At 35.0% G+C, this 18,494-nt stretch overlaps 1 protein-coding gene across 2 annotated transcripts in view; it reads left to right on the forward strand.

The window, feature by feature from the left end:
- LOC149805403 (transcriptional adapter 2-beta-like) overlaps positions 1 to 18,494 on the forward strand; it is an 80,817-nt gene that overhangs the window by 44,793 nt on the left and 17,530 nt on the right. For both annotated transcript variants that reach the window (XM_089949954.1, XM_089949955.1), the window contains exons 10-13: positions 373 to 444; positions 7,687 to 7,751; positions 9,417 to 9,472; positions 15,648 to 15,679. In XM_089949954.1, the coding sequence (XP_089806080.1) occupies positions 373 to 444; positions 7,687 to 7,751; positions 9,417 to 9,472; positions 15,648 to 15,679 (225 nt within the window). The remainder of the gene's footprint in view (positions 1 to 372; positions 445 to 7,686; positions 7,752 to 9,416; positions 9,473 to 15,647; positions 15,680 to 18,494) is intronic.

Here is an 18,494-nt window from a genome sequence, read left to right on the forward strand (position 1 = left end):
TTTTTTTGTATGTCGCACTTATAAGATGACCTTTTCGCTTTCTGAATAAAAATTTTGGTTAAAAAAGGTTGATTTATAAGCTAGTATACATGGTATGTAATATTACTTTAGCTGGGCATTATAAAATAATTACACATTTTTCCATGAAAAATATGCAACATGTTTTGCATTTTTGTTGTTTTTGCTTTAATGGGGGATCTCTATTATGAGAGCATGCATCATCAATGCAGATTCTCTTTGTATTTTAATAGATTTGATAAAAGGACCCTTTGAATGTCTACAATCTGTGTCTAACTATATATTTGTAAAAGTAGATGTTCATAAAAACTTTATTTAACATGTATAGTAGCTACCTTGCCTTTTCAATTGCAGAAGAAAAAGAATTAAAAGCCAGAATAAAGGCATTGATGAAGTTTAGAAAGAAGGGTATAACCAGTTTAAATGGTAAGTTTTAATGGATTTCCCTTCTGTTTTTTGTTGTTATTAAATGTCAGGCTATCAAAACTTGGTGAGATTTAAGTATTCTATTTTTCCTCTGTATTGTTAGTAGTAGTGATGGTTTGAGCAAAATTGCTCTCTGCGTTGTCACTGTTGTCATAAAATGTATATATTTAGCTCCATTTCTCAGCATTTAATGGCTTTAAAATACTACATATGCATTCAGTTTGAGAAACATAATTCAGTGACTTAATTGTTGCATTTCAATGAGGTTTAAGGATCATACAAGTAGGCAGAATGTACTCTGTCTTTAAGCAAGAAGACATTGAGAATGTATTTACAAAATATTAGGAAGTGGCTGAAACTTTTGAATAGAAGTCAAATAAATTAATTCATGCAGCCCAAGTTCCCATTTATAAAATCTGACAAAAACTCAGCATGGATTAATTTCGTAATGTCCATACCTAACTTTAATTTAAAATTATTCTTTTCTTTTGCACTTGATGCACAAAAGTATAAATCATCATAATCACTTGATTATCACAGTTTGTTTAGAGATAACAGCCTGAATTGAAACAGTGCATAACTTGTCATGTTGTTATATTGTTAGTATGTCTATCTGTCTTTTACCTATTTAATTTATGCACATTAGCTTGAATTCTCTAACATCTGTCATCACCAAACATTGAAATAGTTTGCAATTGGAGCAGGGAAGAAACTTTTCCAATTTGAGCTCAGAAGTTCAGAGATCAGGGTCACATGGACTGAAAGAAGGAAAACTGTTTACACACAATGTTTTAACTTGTGTACCAGATACCTTGACCAAAACTTTGGTAATGGCTTGCATCTGAGATTTTTAAAAAAGATGATAACTGATTTTATGAACAAAATGTTAAAGGTCAAGGTCACATTGACTCTTAGAAGAAAAGTTGTTTCCACACAAAGCTAAAGTTCTGAATCACATGCCTTGATGAAACTTTGAAGGTGACTTGCATTTGAGACAAGGAAGAAGACACCTGTTGCTTTGGGCTGGGGTTAAAAGGTCAGTGATCATGATCAGAGTGACTTCAAGAATTAAAATTTCACAAAGTTGTTTGAAATTAGTATCTGTGTAGGTAAATGTATATGTCGGTTTATTAATCATGGTGAGTATTATTCAGGTAAATTTTCAGAGTGCTTTAGCCCATTCAGCTATTTCAACTAATTGCTGAATTTCCTGTACACACTGCCCAGAAGATAAACTGAATTGTTTGCTAGGATTTAGGAAAATAAATCTTTATTATACAAAAAGCATATGAAGTATGTGGCCTAGAAAGATAGGATTTTTTAAAAACTGGAACAGTTTAATTAGCAGTAATACAATATGTGCTACTACGCAGAACTTTTGTGGGACACAAATTTCATAGTCCAAGATTCAAATATTCCCTCTAGTTAGAAATTGAAGGCTCAGAATTACTGGCAAGAGTCTGTCACCAGTCACTCTCAAAGTCCACCATATTCCAGGGAAAAGAAATATCCTAGAGGCTACCTGTCCAAACAGGTCCTCATGTAATGGTCTGAGTGCTAATCAGTAGCAGAGATGCTCTTTCAACTGAGTGGGAGACCATTAGTGGTCAGGTTTGCTACAAGACTGAACAACAAGCTCCCTCCCTCCCTCTCTCCCCCCCCCCATCCTATCTCAGTTGTCCTGGGTAGTGGATACTTTCAGCCTTCATGGAATTCACTGTACTTTTATGCCTTCCCACCTTTCAAATTAATCCAGATTCCCTGTCTTGGCTCATCTTGATAATCCCGTGTGACTTAAACAGTAATGGTCAACCATCAGATTCACCATTATTATGCTTGGCTCAAACAATCAGTTGGCCAAGACCATTTTTTTTAAGTATGGTTGCCTACTGCATTGCCAGGCTAGGAGGCGATCTACTTCCAAAGTTCATGATGCAGAGTGGAGAATCTTCTTTAATTTGCACAGTAGAAAATTAATTGATCCTATTCGTCCCCTGTTGCAAATTCTTTCACTTACTTTTCAAGGAAACAGAATTCTATTTTTACTATTAAGGGCTATGGGGCAACTATTTCTGACACTGTTAAAGTTCTTGAGGGTTTTCAGATAGGTCATGCACTCCTCTTCCATATCTTGTCAGATATAATGAGTTGAAATAAATTGTATCTTGCTTTTTAATGCCTGGATGGAATCTTTTCTGTTCTTTGTACATCATCTATTCCCACATATGAACCTTTGATTGAAGCTTTCATTGCTAGCCTTTCCCTTAAGACAAGTCTTCCTGCTGTCATTAGTGTCAGTAAGGAGGAGGAGTGAGATTCATTGGTGAAGGAAGATTGCTTATAGCTCATTTTTTACTCTGATTCATTGAATCTTATTTGCCAGCCTGGGTTTCTGGCTAAAAATAAGCATCCTTCAATTTACTCCAGTGCCCACTGAGATGCCCAGTCTTGGTTGTATCTGTGCTGGAATGATAAAGATAGGCTTATTTGCCCTGTTAGTGCCCAAAGGTATTAATTGTCCTCAATATCAGAAGAGCTTATCAGTCCTTCACCAAGAGTGACCTTTGTTTCGTGAGTATTAATTAAAAGCCAGTGAGGTTAATGTTACTGTTGCAGCTTTCGAATCATTCCTCTTTTGGATAATGTTGGGAGAACAACCCTCTGGTGGTCTTGCACTACCTTTTCATCCTTTTAACTTCAATCTTTGGTGTACCAGAGGGAAGGCATTTACTCCTTGGATCCAATCATAAGAAAATAGCATGTGGCCAAGCCATCTACCAGCTTACAGTCATGAACATTCCTACCATAAGGGTGAAGTGCATGTTATTTCTTCTACCATTTTCTGTTATACTAGTTTTTTTGTTTCAAGCCATCAGTGAGAAATTCATTTAGGGCTAAAACTAATTTTAATTATGTAATACCTGCTACTAGTGCAAAGATTCCCTCCTCTACCCATTGCTGATATCTTATAGTCTTGCTTCAAGATGAAAGAGGATGATATTGTTCATGTTCACTGTGACAAAGGAATCAGACTGGGGTCATGTTCTTTTCGATTTGGGGCATAGGAGAGAATATTTTTATTTTGGATTGGAGACTTTGCATCCCAGAAAAGAAAACCAATACAGTAGTAGCGGGTAAGTATCACTTAATTAAAATTAACTTTACCCTACAATAAAGTACAGACCATGAATTTAAAGACACAACCAATTTTTTTTTTCATTTATGATGCATACACACACTTGATATTTTCTTGCTCTGTTTCATCACCAGAGATCAACAAAGCCATTTTATAAATTGACAAAGCCATTTGATGAATCAATTTATCATATAGTCGGAACTGTTTTCCTCCAATATGTGCAGTATCATAGTTTTCATATCACAACGTGTTACATATCACTTTATGTGATTCTGATTGGTCCAAATAAGCCCATAAAATTATTGTGCAGTATTCTGTTTAATGATTTGCTGCGATCATGGGAAAAACCTTTTTAACCCTGCCTTGTGGAACTTTTTTGTTTTCATTTTAGCAGCCATTTTTCAACTTTACTCACAAAAAGGAATTGGAGGAAAATGGTCTCGTCTGTCTGAATATGGCCACCTTACCCCCACAGTGATTTGCTGTGTCATGTATAACAATATCATCATTTAAAAATGGGGTAAAACTCAAGAACAACAAGAAGTCAAACTATGGGTATTGCTCAGATTGTAGTGGGTGTTTGGGGTGGGAGGAAGTCTATCGAACTTCAGAACCCACCCTATATACAAGCATGGTTTAAATGTTAACTTACAGAAATAAACACCTGATCACAGAAGAATGTGGACTTAAATCTGTCTGAAATGTTCTGTTTATTTAGATGGACTTATTCTTTGATTTATATTTAGCAAAAATGTATTATCTACTTTTACTATTTCAACTTTGTTTGGGGCTGTTTTTTACACACAACAAATGAAAGGTGCAACGTCTGTCAGAATGAATAAAATTATTCCTTGTTCTTTCTTTCTAAATAATTTCTACTGAAATACAAATTTATGATAAAAAGATTCTCAAATGGTTAATGATTTAATATTAAATGAAACTCGATGAATAATGTCCAGCTTATGCTCACCAAGGCTCGCAAAAGTTGAACATTATTCAACTCGTTCCATAAATTCAATATTAAATCATTACTCTATTGAGATTCACTTTTTCATTTATGTAAATTGGTAATAAAATATTAGCTTTTTCGTGTCCTTGTTTCATTTTAACCCTTTAAAAAAAGATATAATGCATTTCATATTGGTTCAGTGCACATCTATATATCAAAATCCGCTTATGTTGACATCTGGCATGAGTACTGTATGTTGTAAGATATCTGCCTTTCTTTTTTTTACATTTCTGGAGGGGCCCTGAGTGGCCGGGTGTTCTAAAGCACTCACTGTTCCAGATCACTGCCATCTCACCTCTGTCTGCGTGGGTTCGAGTCCAAGGCTCGGCTAACATGGGAGAGCCTGCCAGTAGCTTCTCGTGGGTCGGTGGTTCTTCCTCCACCAGTTATACTGGCCGCCATATATAGCCTATCTTGTGCTGAAAAATGGCGTTAAACCCTAGAACAACAACATTTCTGGAAGCAGAGATGAACTGGACGAAGCATTATCTCATAATCTATCTTTCATCAGATTTTTGGCCACTTGCTAGTAATTAATATATTTACATAGACTGACATTTGAATTTGGGTGGTAAGTAAAATTCTTCTTCTTTTCACTCAGAATTAAATCCTTCAGAACACTCAAGTTTTCTGTAGAAATCAATGTGATAAGACCAGAACACCTGCATCTCTATCGACCATTGACCCTTTGCAGCTAAAAAGTCCTTCCAGCAGCTTCCTGTGCAGATTGATGAGCTTCTCCTGGATGTTTATTATTACCTGGAGCCAAGGGATAAAAGAGTGCGGGATTTCAAGAGTTTTCTACTTCTGCATGATGATGAAGTCAGGAAAATCCTGAAGAATTGCCCAACTAGATGACTTTCTCTTGGAAAGTGCATTAATTGTCTTCTAGGGCAGTGGGTGCCACTTAGTAAGTTTATAGAGAAAATATTTAGAAGAAAAGGCAAAAGCACAGAAGGCTTCAGCAGCTGCTTGTAAGAAGGCAGGGCCAGATGCTGGTGCTGCGAGTCTCAGCAATGCCAGGCTGAAAAGAATAAGAGAGAAACTCACGATGTACCCTTGCATACTGCCAGTATTTAAGCTGGATTGAGAACAGTTTTGACAGACCCAACAAAGCTCTACAGGATGACATGCCCCTAATTCACAAGACCAGAGACATTCTACTATCCATATACAGAGAATTCCTTTCTATCGTTATTAAACCAAAGTATATTGTTGACAAGACAGACATCACAACAATTGATGTAAAAGATGAAAGTTTGTACATTCGTTCTCAGGACTTGTACTTGGGTGAGGCAACCAACAAACTTCTAGAGAGATGAATAGTGAAGCAGTTACGGGCAAGAATACACTGTAGGGCATTTCTGATCAAATCACTGTCATACATGAAGGAAAACTTTCCACTCAAGAATGACTTGCTCATTCATGCAAGCATTGCAGATGTGGCTAAACAATCTGAAGCATCATTTAAGGACCTAGCCTTTTTCTCCAGCTTAATGGAAGGAATTAGCACTAATGATCTGCACAGAGAGTTTCAGCTATACCAGAGCTATAATTTAGACAAGAATTGGGTATGAAAAGAGCAGATCCTTAGTGGTTTGCTCTCGGGGAATAAAAGGATGGATCTGGCTGAATGTTGTTCCCAACCCTTGGGAGAGTAATGCTTTCAATACTTTAAATACCACACAGCAACAGCAATACTAAGAGAGCATTCTCAACGGTCATAAAAAACAGAACTAGCCAAAGACCCAGCCAGTCAGCATCAACCCTGGAAGCTATTCTTGTTAGAAAATTTGACACCAAAGGATGAACTTTTGCAGAAATGCAAATCTGCAACATACAATGGACTGAAATAACAAGAATAGACATCTTTATCATGATATATACACCATACTCTTGTACCTTCTGATGTTTTCAAATGATGGCAGGTCTGGGCTTAAAACGCAAAATAAGTTTTACTGTTTTTTCCCCACTGAATTCAGACCTATATGACCGGTGACAAAATTTTGAACATTTTAAATGTGTGTGTGTGTGCATATTTTCAGTGGAATTACTTGTAGATCAAGTTTATGTGATAGATTCATGGGTGAATGCACAGTGTTGATACTCTATTTATCCTATACATTAGACATGTACATATAAACAATATACGCGTACATATACCAATGGTTCTCTGAAAAAAGTAATATATTACATATGCCTTCTTTGTTTTCACTACAGATGTATTATTTAATGTGCATCAATTTAAGATGGTAACTGTGCCAATGAAATGTATTTTTGAGTCTGCAATAATTTCCTACCCCACCCCCCGCAAATTTTTTGGGGTACATGCATCATTTTTCTTAAGCTAACTGACCTCGTTGCTTATAACACGGTTCATTCTATAACACGATCGGGTTCTATGACTCCCAACTACTGTGGTGATGCTGTACTAGTATCTGAAAACTAGATAAAATACTTGTTCAGATTGATACTTCTATTTGAGTAAAACTGTTCTAAAATTTAAATCTTATTGGAAGCGTGTCTCATTGAATCCCTACATGCTTAATCCCAATAAACAACTTAACTGCAAAATATATGAACTATTGCTTGAAGCACAATTACTACTAAAACATAAGGAATTTACAGTAATTGCTGCAGTTTTGAATGCACATTTCACTGATAGTGGACAAAAGCACTAAATCAACATGGTATCATATAATAATATCAAATTATGCACTTGAACAATTTATGTATAGTCGAGCTATGGACTGTTTCACTAAAATATATTTAGACCCAGGGAAAGCATTTTCAATGTGAAGTAGTCACCCAAAGATGAAATTTAGAATTTTGTATCATTTCATATGAATTGTTTGAGTTATTGAGTATCCTGGCACATATTTTACGAAAACTGCCTTCCTTTTGTTATAATGTATGTTTAAATGGAACAGCCCTTTGAATGCTGTAATCAAATTAGTACCTTCAGGACTTACTGAACATATCATTTCAACATGTATGGAAAGTGAATAAGAATTCCCTTTTCTTCCATTCTTGTTCACACTCAAAGAGAGAATTTTCATTAATAAGTTTTCACAACAATTATGTCCATACTTTTCAGAAATAGAGGACTTTGAAGATGAAAAATTAAGAAGGGATAAGAAGAAAGAAAATAGGAAAAAACTGGTGAGTTTTTTTCAACCTGTATGGAATATTTTGAAGCTGATGATATTAATCATTTCAAAATTGTCTCTTTTGACTTGCATCATTTTTTTATTGAGGGATGGGTTGTGTATAGCAGAGAACATTGTATTGATTTTCTTCAGCTTAAATTTGAGGTAAAAAAATACAAATGAAACTTACTGTATATTGTATTTAAAAACAGATTTTAAAGAAATTGAAATTAATGTTAAATTTTTATTAATGTGCACTTGTAAATAGTTATTATATAAGACAGCAGTAGCTGTAATAATTATCTCAGCAACGAGTGGCATAATAACAAGAAAATATTGTCAAGATTCTATAACTGTTTATAAATAGTTACATTTCTTACAATTTTGGTTTGTGTCCTTCAATATCTTCAAGTGTCTGAAGCTAAACTAATCAAAAGTTAAATATTTGTAAAATAGAAAATAATCTGTGGACTTTATTTACTTTTTAAGTCATTTGGTAAAATTTACACATTGATAAATACCAAGCCATGATCATTTAATCCTCATAATTCCAATTTTCTTCCTTTCATATCTGTCTTCATATCAGTGGATTTAACGAACAAAGCATTCAGATGTAGATAGCTCGTAGTTTTATTTCATTGCCCTCTTCACACTTCACCTGAACATGTAGCCCTGTCTTCGCTAACCAAGAGTCATTGATGCTTATATTGAATTATAGTGTAGAGTATCAGAGAAGGTCATGATAAGGATCTAATGAACTTGGTATGGTCATTTTATTAAATTTTCTTCTGCTTGTTATGTAAATCAGGCTATTACCTTTTTTCAACATATGTTGGCATATAGCATGTGCTGTTTAAGCATTAATTGTTCTTCTACACAAATTGATCTTTCAAAAGCTAAAATTATGTCCACTTTTAATGAGAACCCCTTGTTCACCATATGACCCTGATATTTAATAACAGCTAGTGCAATTTGTTGTTGAAGCAAAATGCAATAATTTCTGAATTTTAATTGGCTTGTAAAGCCTGCTATATGCTGTCTTTGGCAAAAGGGGTGATTGATGGGGTGTAGGGAGGGGTACTGTGCAATGACATTGCTTTAACTTACAATGGGCAATTTTAATTAAGGTGTTACATTTTTTTTAATCAGAAATCATGGGGTGTGGGTTGTTGTTAGTAATATTGTGTAATGTGTTGGCATAGATAATGTTTCATATAAAATGATGTGGAAACTGGGAACCAAAAGCAGTCAGAAGAATTTACCAATGTATAACAGAATTTCTTACCGGTATCATACGATCATTTATATCCAGTCATTTTGCAGAAAACTAGGTCAGTTCATAATAATTAGAATTACAGTGTTTGGTTAAAGCATAAAAAAAAAATTATTATGTGTCTACCAGACCTTGCTTATAAGTGCTGCAGAAAATGTTATATCCATTGAAATGACATGTTCACAAGATCAAAAGTCAGTGCCTCTGGGGTATTTGATAGTGTTAACAGTGGTTTACATATTGCACGATTATGTTGATGATTAATGCAAATAATATTTTTGAATATTTAGTTTTAATTTAGAATTTGCATGAAGTTTACCTCATTACAAATTTGGTTATATGCTGTATTTTGTGTTGTTTTGTTTTGCTTCTTTACATCTTTTCCTATTCATTGTGTTTGACCAGGGCAGTTTAGCACAGATGAAGAGAAATTCAATGGCATCAAAAAAGGCCGCCGAAGAGTAAGTACCATTCAGTGTTTACTGTTACTGATAATACAGCCTAGTGTGGTTAATTGATGCAGGCATATAGTAAAGTCATCAGAAGTGCTTGTATTTTAAAATGAGTGGCCAAGTTATTGAATCACCATAGAAGTCTCATAGTTTATTTTATTGTTTAAATATTTGTTATGCATATTTTTTTTACCAATGCATGAAGTTGTACATATCATTTAAATGTAAGACTGTGGTGAATTTTATGAGAATTCTGGCTCTTTTTTTATGCATCCATTGTGATAAGCAAAAGAATAATAGTGTGGATGTTATTGCTTTGTAAATACTGATAATTATTTTGAGAAATGTGCTCCTTTATGTGCCTTAAAACAATGATTTTTAGCTGACCTTGCAAAAGGCCAGGTATGCTTATCATGTTGCTTTGTATCCATCATGTATCATTCATCTTTCCATCAACGTGTATTTGTGAAAACTCTGGAAGCTTTATTTTTTTATTAGGTTTCAGCCAGAATTGGTATGTAATCTTGTATCATCAGGATCTCACTATGAGTTTGATTTTGAGCAACATCTATGCCTAATAATGGGATGATCTTGCATCTGATTGGCTGAGTTTGTTAACACACCAGAGGCTATACTTTCATCAGATTTTAATCAGGTTTTGTATTTAAGCTTGCTTTATAAGGATCGGGGTGGGGGGTCCATTATGAACAAAATCCAGAAATATTAGTGATGTGATCTTGCATCTGATTAGCTGAGCTTGTTAACACTTTAGCAGCCATATTTCCAGTTATTTTGATAAATTTTGGCTTATAAGGTCGCAAGTGAATATGAGCAATATCTATGTGTATTAATGAAGACATCTTGCGACTAATGGGCTGAGCTTGAGAACACACTAGAGGCTATATATTAGATCAGATTTTGTATGTAAACTTATATCATCAAGATATTGGATGCATTTGATTATGAGGGACATCCACAAATATAAAATAAGGTGATATTGCATACGATTGCAGACCTGTCAATCCTCACGATTTTGGTGTGAATTTCACAACTCTCGATAACGATTCACGGACTCGTATCGTATGCAGAAAAGTGGCGAATTCCCAAAATCTCATTTGGCTTTAATCAGGAAGAAAATATTTTTTTCTGTTAAGTGCTAGCTAAAATAGCAGCAGTGGTCACTGATACTGTTAAGTCCTGTATTGCTAGTTCCATTCTTAGTAGAACTATATCCATTGTTACAGTATGCCTTGTAGCAAGCATTGTAAATATATAATATATATTTAGAACAGAAGTTGTACAAATACTCTTGAAGAAAACGGGGGCCCAACCGATCTCTTTTTTTTTTTTAAATGGCACATGTACATACTCGTAGCAGCTGCAACTTTTTTTTAAAACAAACACTACATGAAGGCAGCTTTTTCGAGTGTTGAAATTTTTCAGATATTGAAATATTAGCATGTGATATAATTTGCTGTAGTTAACAGTTTTCCGCACATGCACCATTTTGTAATTAAGCCACACAGCAGTTAAAATGTTTTCACCTCCAAGGAAAAAGATTTGTATCCCACAAAAAGTGACATATAGATTGGAGTACGCCAAAATTTGGCCTTGCATTCAGCCATCAAACATCAATGTACATTATGCTTGTCGCACAGTAGTGTGCAGCAAAAATTACAATTCGGTATGTGCACAAGGACTGGTATTGTTGCTTACAATTTACCTGTCATACATGTACCATGTTTGTAATATTATTATTATATAGTACATGTATGACATAAATTTTAAGCAACGATATGAGCTTCTGTGGGCATGTGGCAGAACGATGTGAAAAAGCAAACAGCTATAGCACACCCAACAGATTTCATTGTTGGAGTATTTTAATCCACCTACTCAAGTCCTGCATGCAACCAATGCTAAAGCATTGTTTGTGAGCTTGTTGATCATAACCTGCCTTTCTCAGTTGGAAATCAGCAATGGTGACAGTGAAAGATTATTTCCTATTGTGAGGACAAATAAGACAAACTTTAAAGACTCCTTAGGTGCAAAAAATTTGCAACAATTTTAGTCATCAGGATTAACCAGCAGGCACGGAGCCTGAACTGTTTTGAAAACAAATTTACCACAGCCTGATTGAGGAAGTTCAAGTATGCCACAGTATCGTATGATAAGAAATAGCGTGAAGTTTGTGTATATCAGTAAATTTGGCTGCAAATAAATTTGTACATGTAATCAGTGTAAATAATATGTTTTTGTTTTATTTTGGGATTTTCATATAATGCAGTACTGACCATCAAAGTGGGTGGAGCTAGTGTCTTGATATAATTTTTCACTAATTGTGTTTAAAATTCACTTATTTTTATCCCACTTTTCACAAATTGCGAGTGGAAGGTTGGCAGCTCTGCATTTGGCTGAACTTGTGAATGCTAGAGTTCATATTTATTGCCAGATTTTGATCAAACCTGGTATGTAAGCTAGTATAATCAGTATCTCACAAGTTCTCTTTTGAGTATCATCGACACATTAAGAGCTGATCTTGTAACTGATAAAACGGAGGTTGTGAACCTTCTAGAGGTTATATTTTTTAATAGATTTTGATCAGACTCGCTGTGTAAGCTTGTAATATCATGATCTCACACCATTTCAGATGAGTGAGATCCAAATTAATCAGCCATTGTGAATTGAACCTGCAACTTCTGGTCATGGGTTCAGTCTCTTAACCACTGCACCACCACAGGAAATCTCGGTTCCAAGTTTATAACTTAAAGGGAGGATTAGCTGCAGTTGTTATGCCATTTAACTGTATATGGTTTAATGAATAGTTTCTAAGTTGGGTCCAAGTTCAGAGTGACGGGGAGAGTTCCAGGGGACAGTGTTTGTTATATAAATGACTTGCCTGTTTATGCCAAGAAAGGGATCATATATATAGCATTCCCTGAATGTATGGCCCTTCATTGTAACATGGTTTCTTTAAATATTTTACCCAATCATAATACCCTAGGATAACTACTTCTACCTCACAGCAAATCCAGCCTTCTCAGATGACACTTTTAGCTAAAGAAGCTTAAAGTTATCTGCCCACCTAGGTGGCAGTTGGGCAGAGTGACCTTTACTTGGTATAGGGATTGGCAGCAAAACCAGTTACTATAGTATCACAACAAGAGACCTCGTAAAAGCCAGATTCAACTTTGGAAGGATACCATCATATGTTAGAGGAGTACCAAACTCGCAACCTTTGTCACTCATGTCCCAGATCCAAAAGCCTTGGCAGTTGATGCCCTGTTGTAGATTGGCTTGGACACATACACCTACTGTCCAACACCCGTTTCCAAGGGTGATACAGAAAGCAAGAGAATCAATGTGTCACCTGATGATCCTCATTCCACCACTCAGATGAAAAGTTGTGGATTAACAGAAACTCCCCAAAAAATAAGGATTTTTTCCTCATCTACTAAAACAACCACAATGACAGTTGTTTATCCCTACCCATAGCTACAGAACCTGTACGTTAGGATCATATTAAATAGGCCCTCGAGAGTAAATAGTTCTCACAACCAGTTGTGGAGAGATTCCACTCTGAAAGCATATGCAGGCAAATGGCAAATTTTCACTCAGTGGTGTACAAAAGAACACATACCTCTGCATGCATCAATATTGCCAATAGCTAATTTCCTCTTCTGGCTCTTCGAAGAGAGAAAGTTAGCAATAAGTACAATAAAATGTTAATGTTTCACAATCACTGACACCTTTAATCATCATGGAAGAGGGCCTATCAGACAAAACAAAGACTTGTCCAACCTTCTCTTCAACTTTTAGTATATATGGCCAAAATTTGGATTTGTGCCCAAGTGAAACCTATCTTGGGTACTAACCTGGCTAAACAAGACAACTTTTGAACCACTTTCAGGGGTATTGTTGATTCACCTTTCATAAAAAAACCTGCTTTCTCACTGCATTAGTAACAACAGGCAGAATCACTGAAATACATGCACTTTCAGCAAACCCGAATTACATGCAGTTCCAACAAGTGGGTCAGTTTCACTCATGACGGCATCCTATTTCATCGTCTAGAACATACTTCCATCCTTGGGTAACCAGACTTTTGTTATGAAACCGCTGTCTATTCTGGACACTTCAGCTCAAGGTCACCTGCAGGACCTAGCTCAGGCTTTCAAGTGGTATCTTGACAGAGCAGAGCCATTGCGAAGAGGGAGATCATGCCTATTTTTATCTCTAAGAAAAGAACAGGAAGATCTATCAGCACAGGCTGTTTCATTCTAGATTAGGTGGGTCATTCGCTCTTCATATAGAGAAATAACTCAGCTCAGCTCAAATGAATTTATTACACATTTCAGTTCATGAGGTTAAAGAAATTGCCACCAGCATAGAATTGGACTGAAACTGTTCTCCCGCTGACATTATTCAGGCCATGGAATGGAGATAGGAATCCACATTCTCTAGCTTTTATCTCTAAGATGTCATCTCAGAAGAGATCAATTCTATCTGGAGGGACCTATAACTGTGGCTCAAAAGGTCACCCTTCTAGGTCACTCCATAGTTTCATAATATGTGGCTTTACGACTTCCACTGGATTTGCAGGGGTGTGTTGAAGTTTTTGCTATTTGAAGCCACTTCCTGACAGATGGTGTTCCCTCCAGTCATGCTATCTAGAAGCTGTCCCAATCATAGTGGGCAAATAACTTTTAGCTAAAAGTGTTGTCTGGGAGGGCTGGATTTTCGAGGTAGTAGTTCTCCTAAGGTATTATCTTTGGGTAAGTATTTTTGAAGAATCATATTTTACTAGGAAAAATAGGTTTGTGATATACGGTGAGTATGGTCCTGATCCCATGCCATTAAATTTTTGTAAAATTGTATGTATTATGTACTTCTTTGTCAGTTGGTCTTGCTATAAGGCAGTATACTCTTGACTCCTATGGACAGCATTATAATGAGAACGGTCCTGTAAATTGTTAAAGAAAGATTGTAAATGATACCAGCATTAGTAGTCATTGCAACAGCTAACCTGAAAATAATAAATAATTTCCTGCATGTTTTTAGCAGTGACACTGCATCCAAATTGTAATTTTGTTAATGGTTGTAGGCAAACTATCAAAGAAACCACAAGGGACATGGTATGACCCACATAAAATGCTAAAAGTAGTTTTGGGCTCACATTTATAGTACTGCCACAGATGAAATCATATAGATATGTACACCCTCACTGTATGCTAATAATTTTTTCTTCCTCAGTCCTAGGCAACAGTTTGGAATGCGTTATATAACACTTACCTCCATGGGGAGAGGGTTAACTTTGTAAATACATGTATATATTATATTCAAGCTAAAGGTTGTTCACTTAGCTCAGATTTTGTGCACACTGTACAAATACTATTGTAACAGGAATTATGAATCTTAGTGAGGGGTGATAAATCTTGATGAGTATTATACTACACTACAAAAGTTGGCCAGTTGACTTATATATCATATTTCACTGAATTTGGTTAAATTTTATGGTTTATTTCTCGGGATCTGATCATACTAGAATCATCAATCGAGATGATGTTATGCATCTTTATTACTGTCATACCCTTTCCACAGAAGAATGTCACTGGGATAGACAATTCATATTTTTCTGGCTTGTGTTAAGATTTGGCATTTAGCTCATGACCAGATAGGTTTTTTTGCACCCAGCATATATACCATTGCACCTAGATTAATGAAACTTCGGAAAGGAAGCATCTTGCTCAGTAGCCTCATCACAAAAGTAGGTCACTAACCCACATTTTGATCTAAAATCATCAAACCTGATGATTGTATGCATTAGCACCATGTCATTACAATGAAAGAAGGTCATTGTGATCTACATTTCATGTTTTACTAGCTTATGTTAAGTTTTTGCATTGAGCTCATTACCAGTGGGGTTTTTTAGTCAGTGGTATAGTTCTTTTACACCATAAATCATAACACTAGGTGATAAGATGCATCTCATGTCTGTGAAAAAAGTTAATTTAAAGGCTGTTTATCAAGTCTGGCTGGTTTTGCTACTTTGCCACTCTGACCTCGCCCCGGACAGAATGCTGCACTGAACCATCCATCTTTTCAGATTATTTATTCTCATGCCTCATACTGAAAAATTTTATGTTAAATTGCCGCTAATATTCATCAGCCTTCTTTTATCTTTCAGAGAAAAATTAGATATACTTATAGACGATGGAGGTAAGTCCCTGCTTGAAATCTTAGAATCAATTTTTATAATAGTTTCATTTAATCAATTGAACATTGTTTTCATCAGGGTTCCCAAACTAGTGAAATTGGGTAAAAGTCAGGATGAAAACAAAATTTCCCAACCGTGGAAAGTCCTTAAATTTTGCAAATATTTATGAAAGTCGGGGAAAACCCTAGAAATTTTCGGCCACCATTTGACGCCTGAAACAATAATGTAATTGAGTCGTAACTGAACTGATCATGAGTTAAGTTTATTGAGTTCTAACTAGAATATTCAGAGGGTATTGTATGGATCATTTGGTTGCTTGCAATAAGCATATATACTGATTCAATCCAAATGCCCATTGGATTAGATTCATCTAGTAGAATTTTATTTTCAAAGTCAGCTGGATATCCCTATCTTTTCTTACATGGAAGGTATGAAAACCAGTCTAGCATCACAAGAGGCCAACATGGTGGTGGCAAAGTGTAGCCGCTTACCAGTTGGCCGAGAAAACTTTAAACATTGTTAGATCGAGTGATACATGCATGAAATCAATATGAAAATTACTTATTTTCTTAGAAATTGTAAGTATTAAAATCATTATGTCTTTAATCTGCTGAAAGGCAACATAAAACTACGTCGTTGATGAAATGTGACCGGTACTCAAAATTTGCATTGCTAGTTGCATGAGTTCACAAATCTGACAACCCACATTTTCAGGTGTTGTAGAAAAAAAAATAAAACTGTATTAAATGAAAGTCATAGACTGGTTGTAATAAAATACAAAAACGAAATAACACAAAATTCTCCATATTTATATATTCCGAGAATAACTTCTGGAGTTTTGTTTTATCACGTGAATACTACATTGAGATGTGAAATCAGATTTTACAAAAAGTATCTGACTTTTCATTTAATATAATTGAATTTCTCTACAACAACATTATAAAGAAATTTGTTGCTGATATCACGAGACTATTGGACTTAAGATGTCATCATTTGAGATTTGTTAAGTCATGTGACTAGTAATGCAAATGGCGAGTACTGCATCAGGTTTCATCTACGCCATAGTTTTGTCTTGTCTGTCAGCAGATTAACGACATAATGATTATAATACTTGCCATTTCTGAGAAAATAAATAATTTTCATATCAATATCATGAAGGTATGAGTCGATGTAACGTAAGTTTAAATTTTCTAGGCCCACTGGTAAGCGACTACCATATGTCGCTATCGCATGATGGGAGCAAATTCTAAATTTTTTATATGCAGTTGCAATGACCCCACACCCCAATCTAAAATGTCCAAATATGAAAAATGGGGTGGGAATATTCGAAGAAAACTCAGAAAACATACCGCTATTCATTAAGCCAAATTTGTAGTCTAAATTTTTTAATCTCAGAGCTGAATCGAGAAATTGTCGCCCCTTGTATCATACAGTGCTGTCAGGCATTTCTGCGCACCTAAGGTTTCTGACTCCAGTATTGAAGCAAAACACATACCAAATTCAACCAACTGGCGAAAATAAAATACTGCAGTGCTTACCATTTGAATAGAGGCAATTGTCACCAGAATATTCTGTTCCCCCATGTTTTCATGATTCGCGATATGTAGGCCAATTCTGCGCTCAGCTTTGAAAAGATGTAATGTTTATCCATCGGGCTATAGAAATGAAATACATTACTTTGGACTGTTTCTGTCAGCAGTTCAATCAAGTAATTAGGTTAGGTTATAGCTAGTTTTACAAAATTCAACATAACAATGCCAATAAATGGTAAGTGATATTAAGCCAACTAAACCGATCTTGTAAAAAAATTAGTAAAGTTCAAAATTTTGTTTTAAAAAATGAGCTATTATGTGGAAGAGAAACAACAATGAATTGGGTGTAATGTCTTTACGTCTTGTTTATGGGGAAAAATTACTAATGAATATAGAAACAGACTATACATGGGTGAAATTTTTTGAGAATCCCGTTCTGGCAGCAAGATGACATGTTGAGTAGCAGATGATTTTGTACATGTGGGACAACTTCTTGCAAAATTGGAAACTTGGATTACAATGCAGAGTTATTTTAAGGTATACATATCCATCTTTTATATAATGTATTTGTTTGTATTAGTCTAACAGGTACATAGTAAATAGGATTTTCTGGGTAACAGATACGCTTTATGAATATCACTTTTCTTAATTAAAGTATGATCGTTCTTTCTTGATATAAAATGGAATTTTGACAAAAAATAACACGTGATCCAATGTTTACAGAAATGACGTATCATTGCGCAGAAATACCTGACGTGCATAATTGGACGACATGGTATATTAAAAACTATACGATCCCCTGTATCAGTACAGGTTTGGGGACTGGTTTAACGAATTACAAGAAGACAAGTTGATTTTACAGAAAATTCAGTCCTTGTTTATACAGTATTTAATTTTGATGGTCTTTTGTAAAAACTTAAATCAACCCTTTTGAAATGTTTTTCAAATGATGGATTTTTAACCACATTGTCTTAAGGGGATTAGGTTGTTTATAAAATCTTGTTGGAATTTTAATGGCACAGATAAATTCAGGGTTAAACTATTTTCATTACAAGACTAGATTCTAATTATTTGTCTTTATTGTTTTTTAAATTTACTTGTATAATAAATGTTACTATGAGGAATATATATATATAAAATTTTTTAGAATGAAAAGTTTGAAAGGAAACAAAACATAATTTATGTTCATTATGTTGTTCCCACTTAGCAACATAATGCAGCAAAATAAAGTTGGATTTTTTATTCTGTACATTGAAATGACTGTACATGCCAATTTATAGGATTA

This window comes from Sinohyriopsis cumingii, chromosome 2, assembly GCF_028554795.1.
Source record: "Sinohyriopsis cumingii isolate HCF-2022 chromosome 2, ASM2855479v2, whole genome shotgun sequence".
Taxonomy (NCBI): Eukaryota; Metazoa; Mollusca; class Bivalvia; order Unionida; family Unionidae; genus Sinohyriopsis; species Sinohyriopsis cumingii.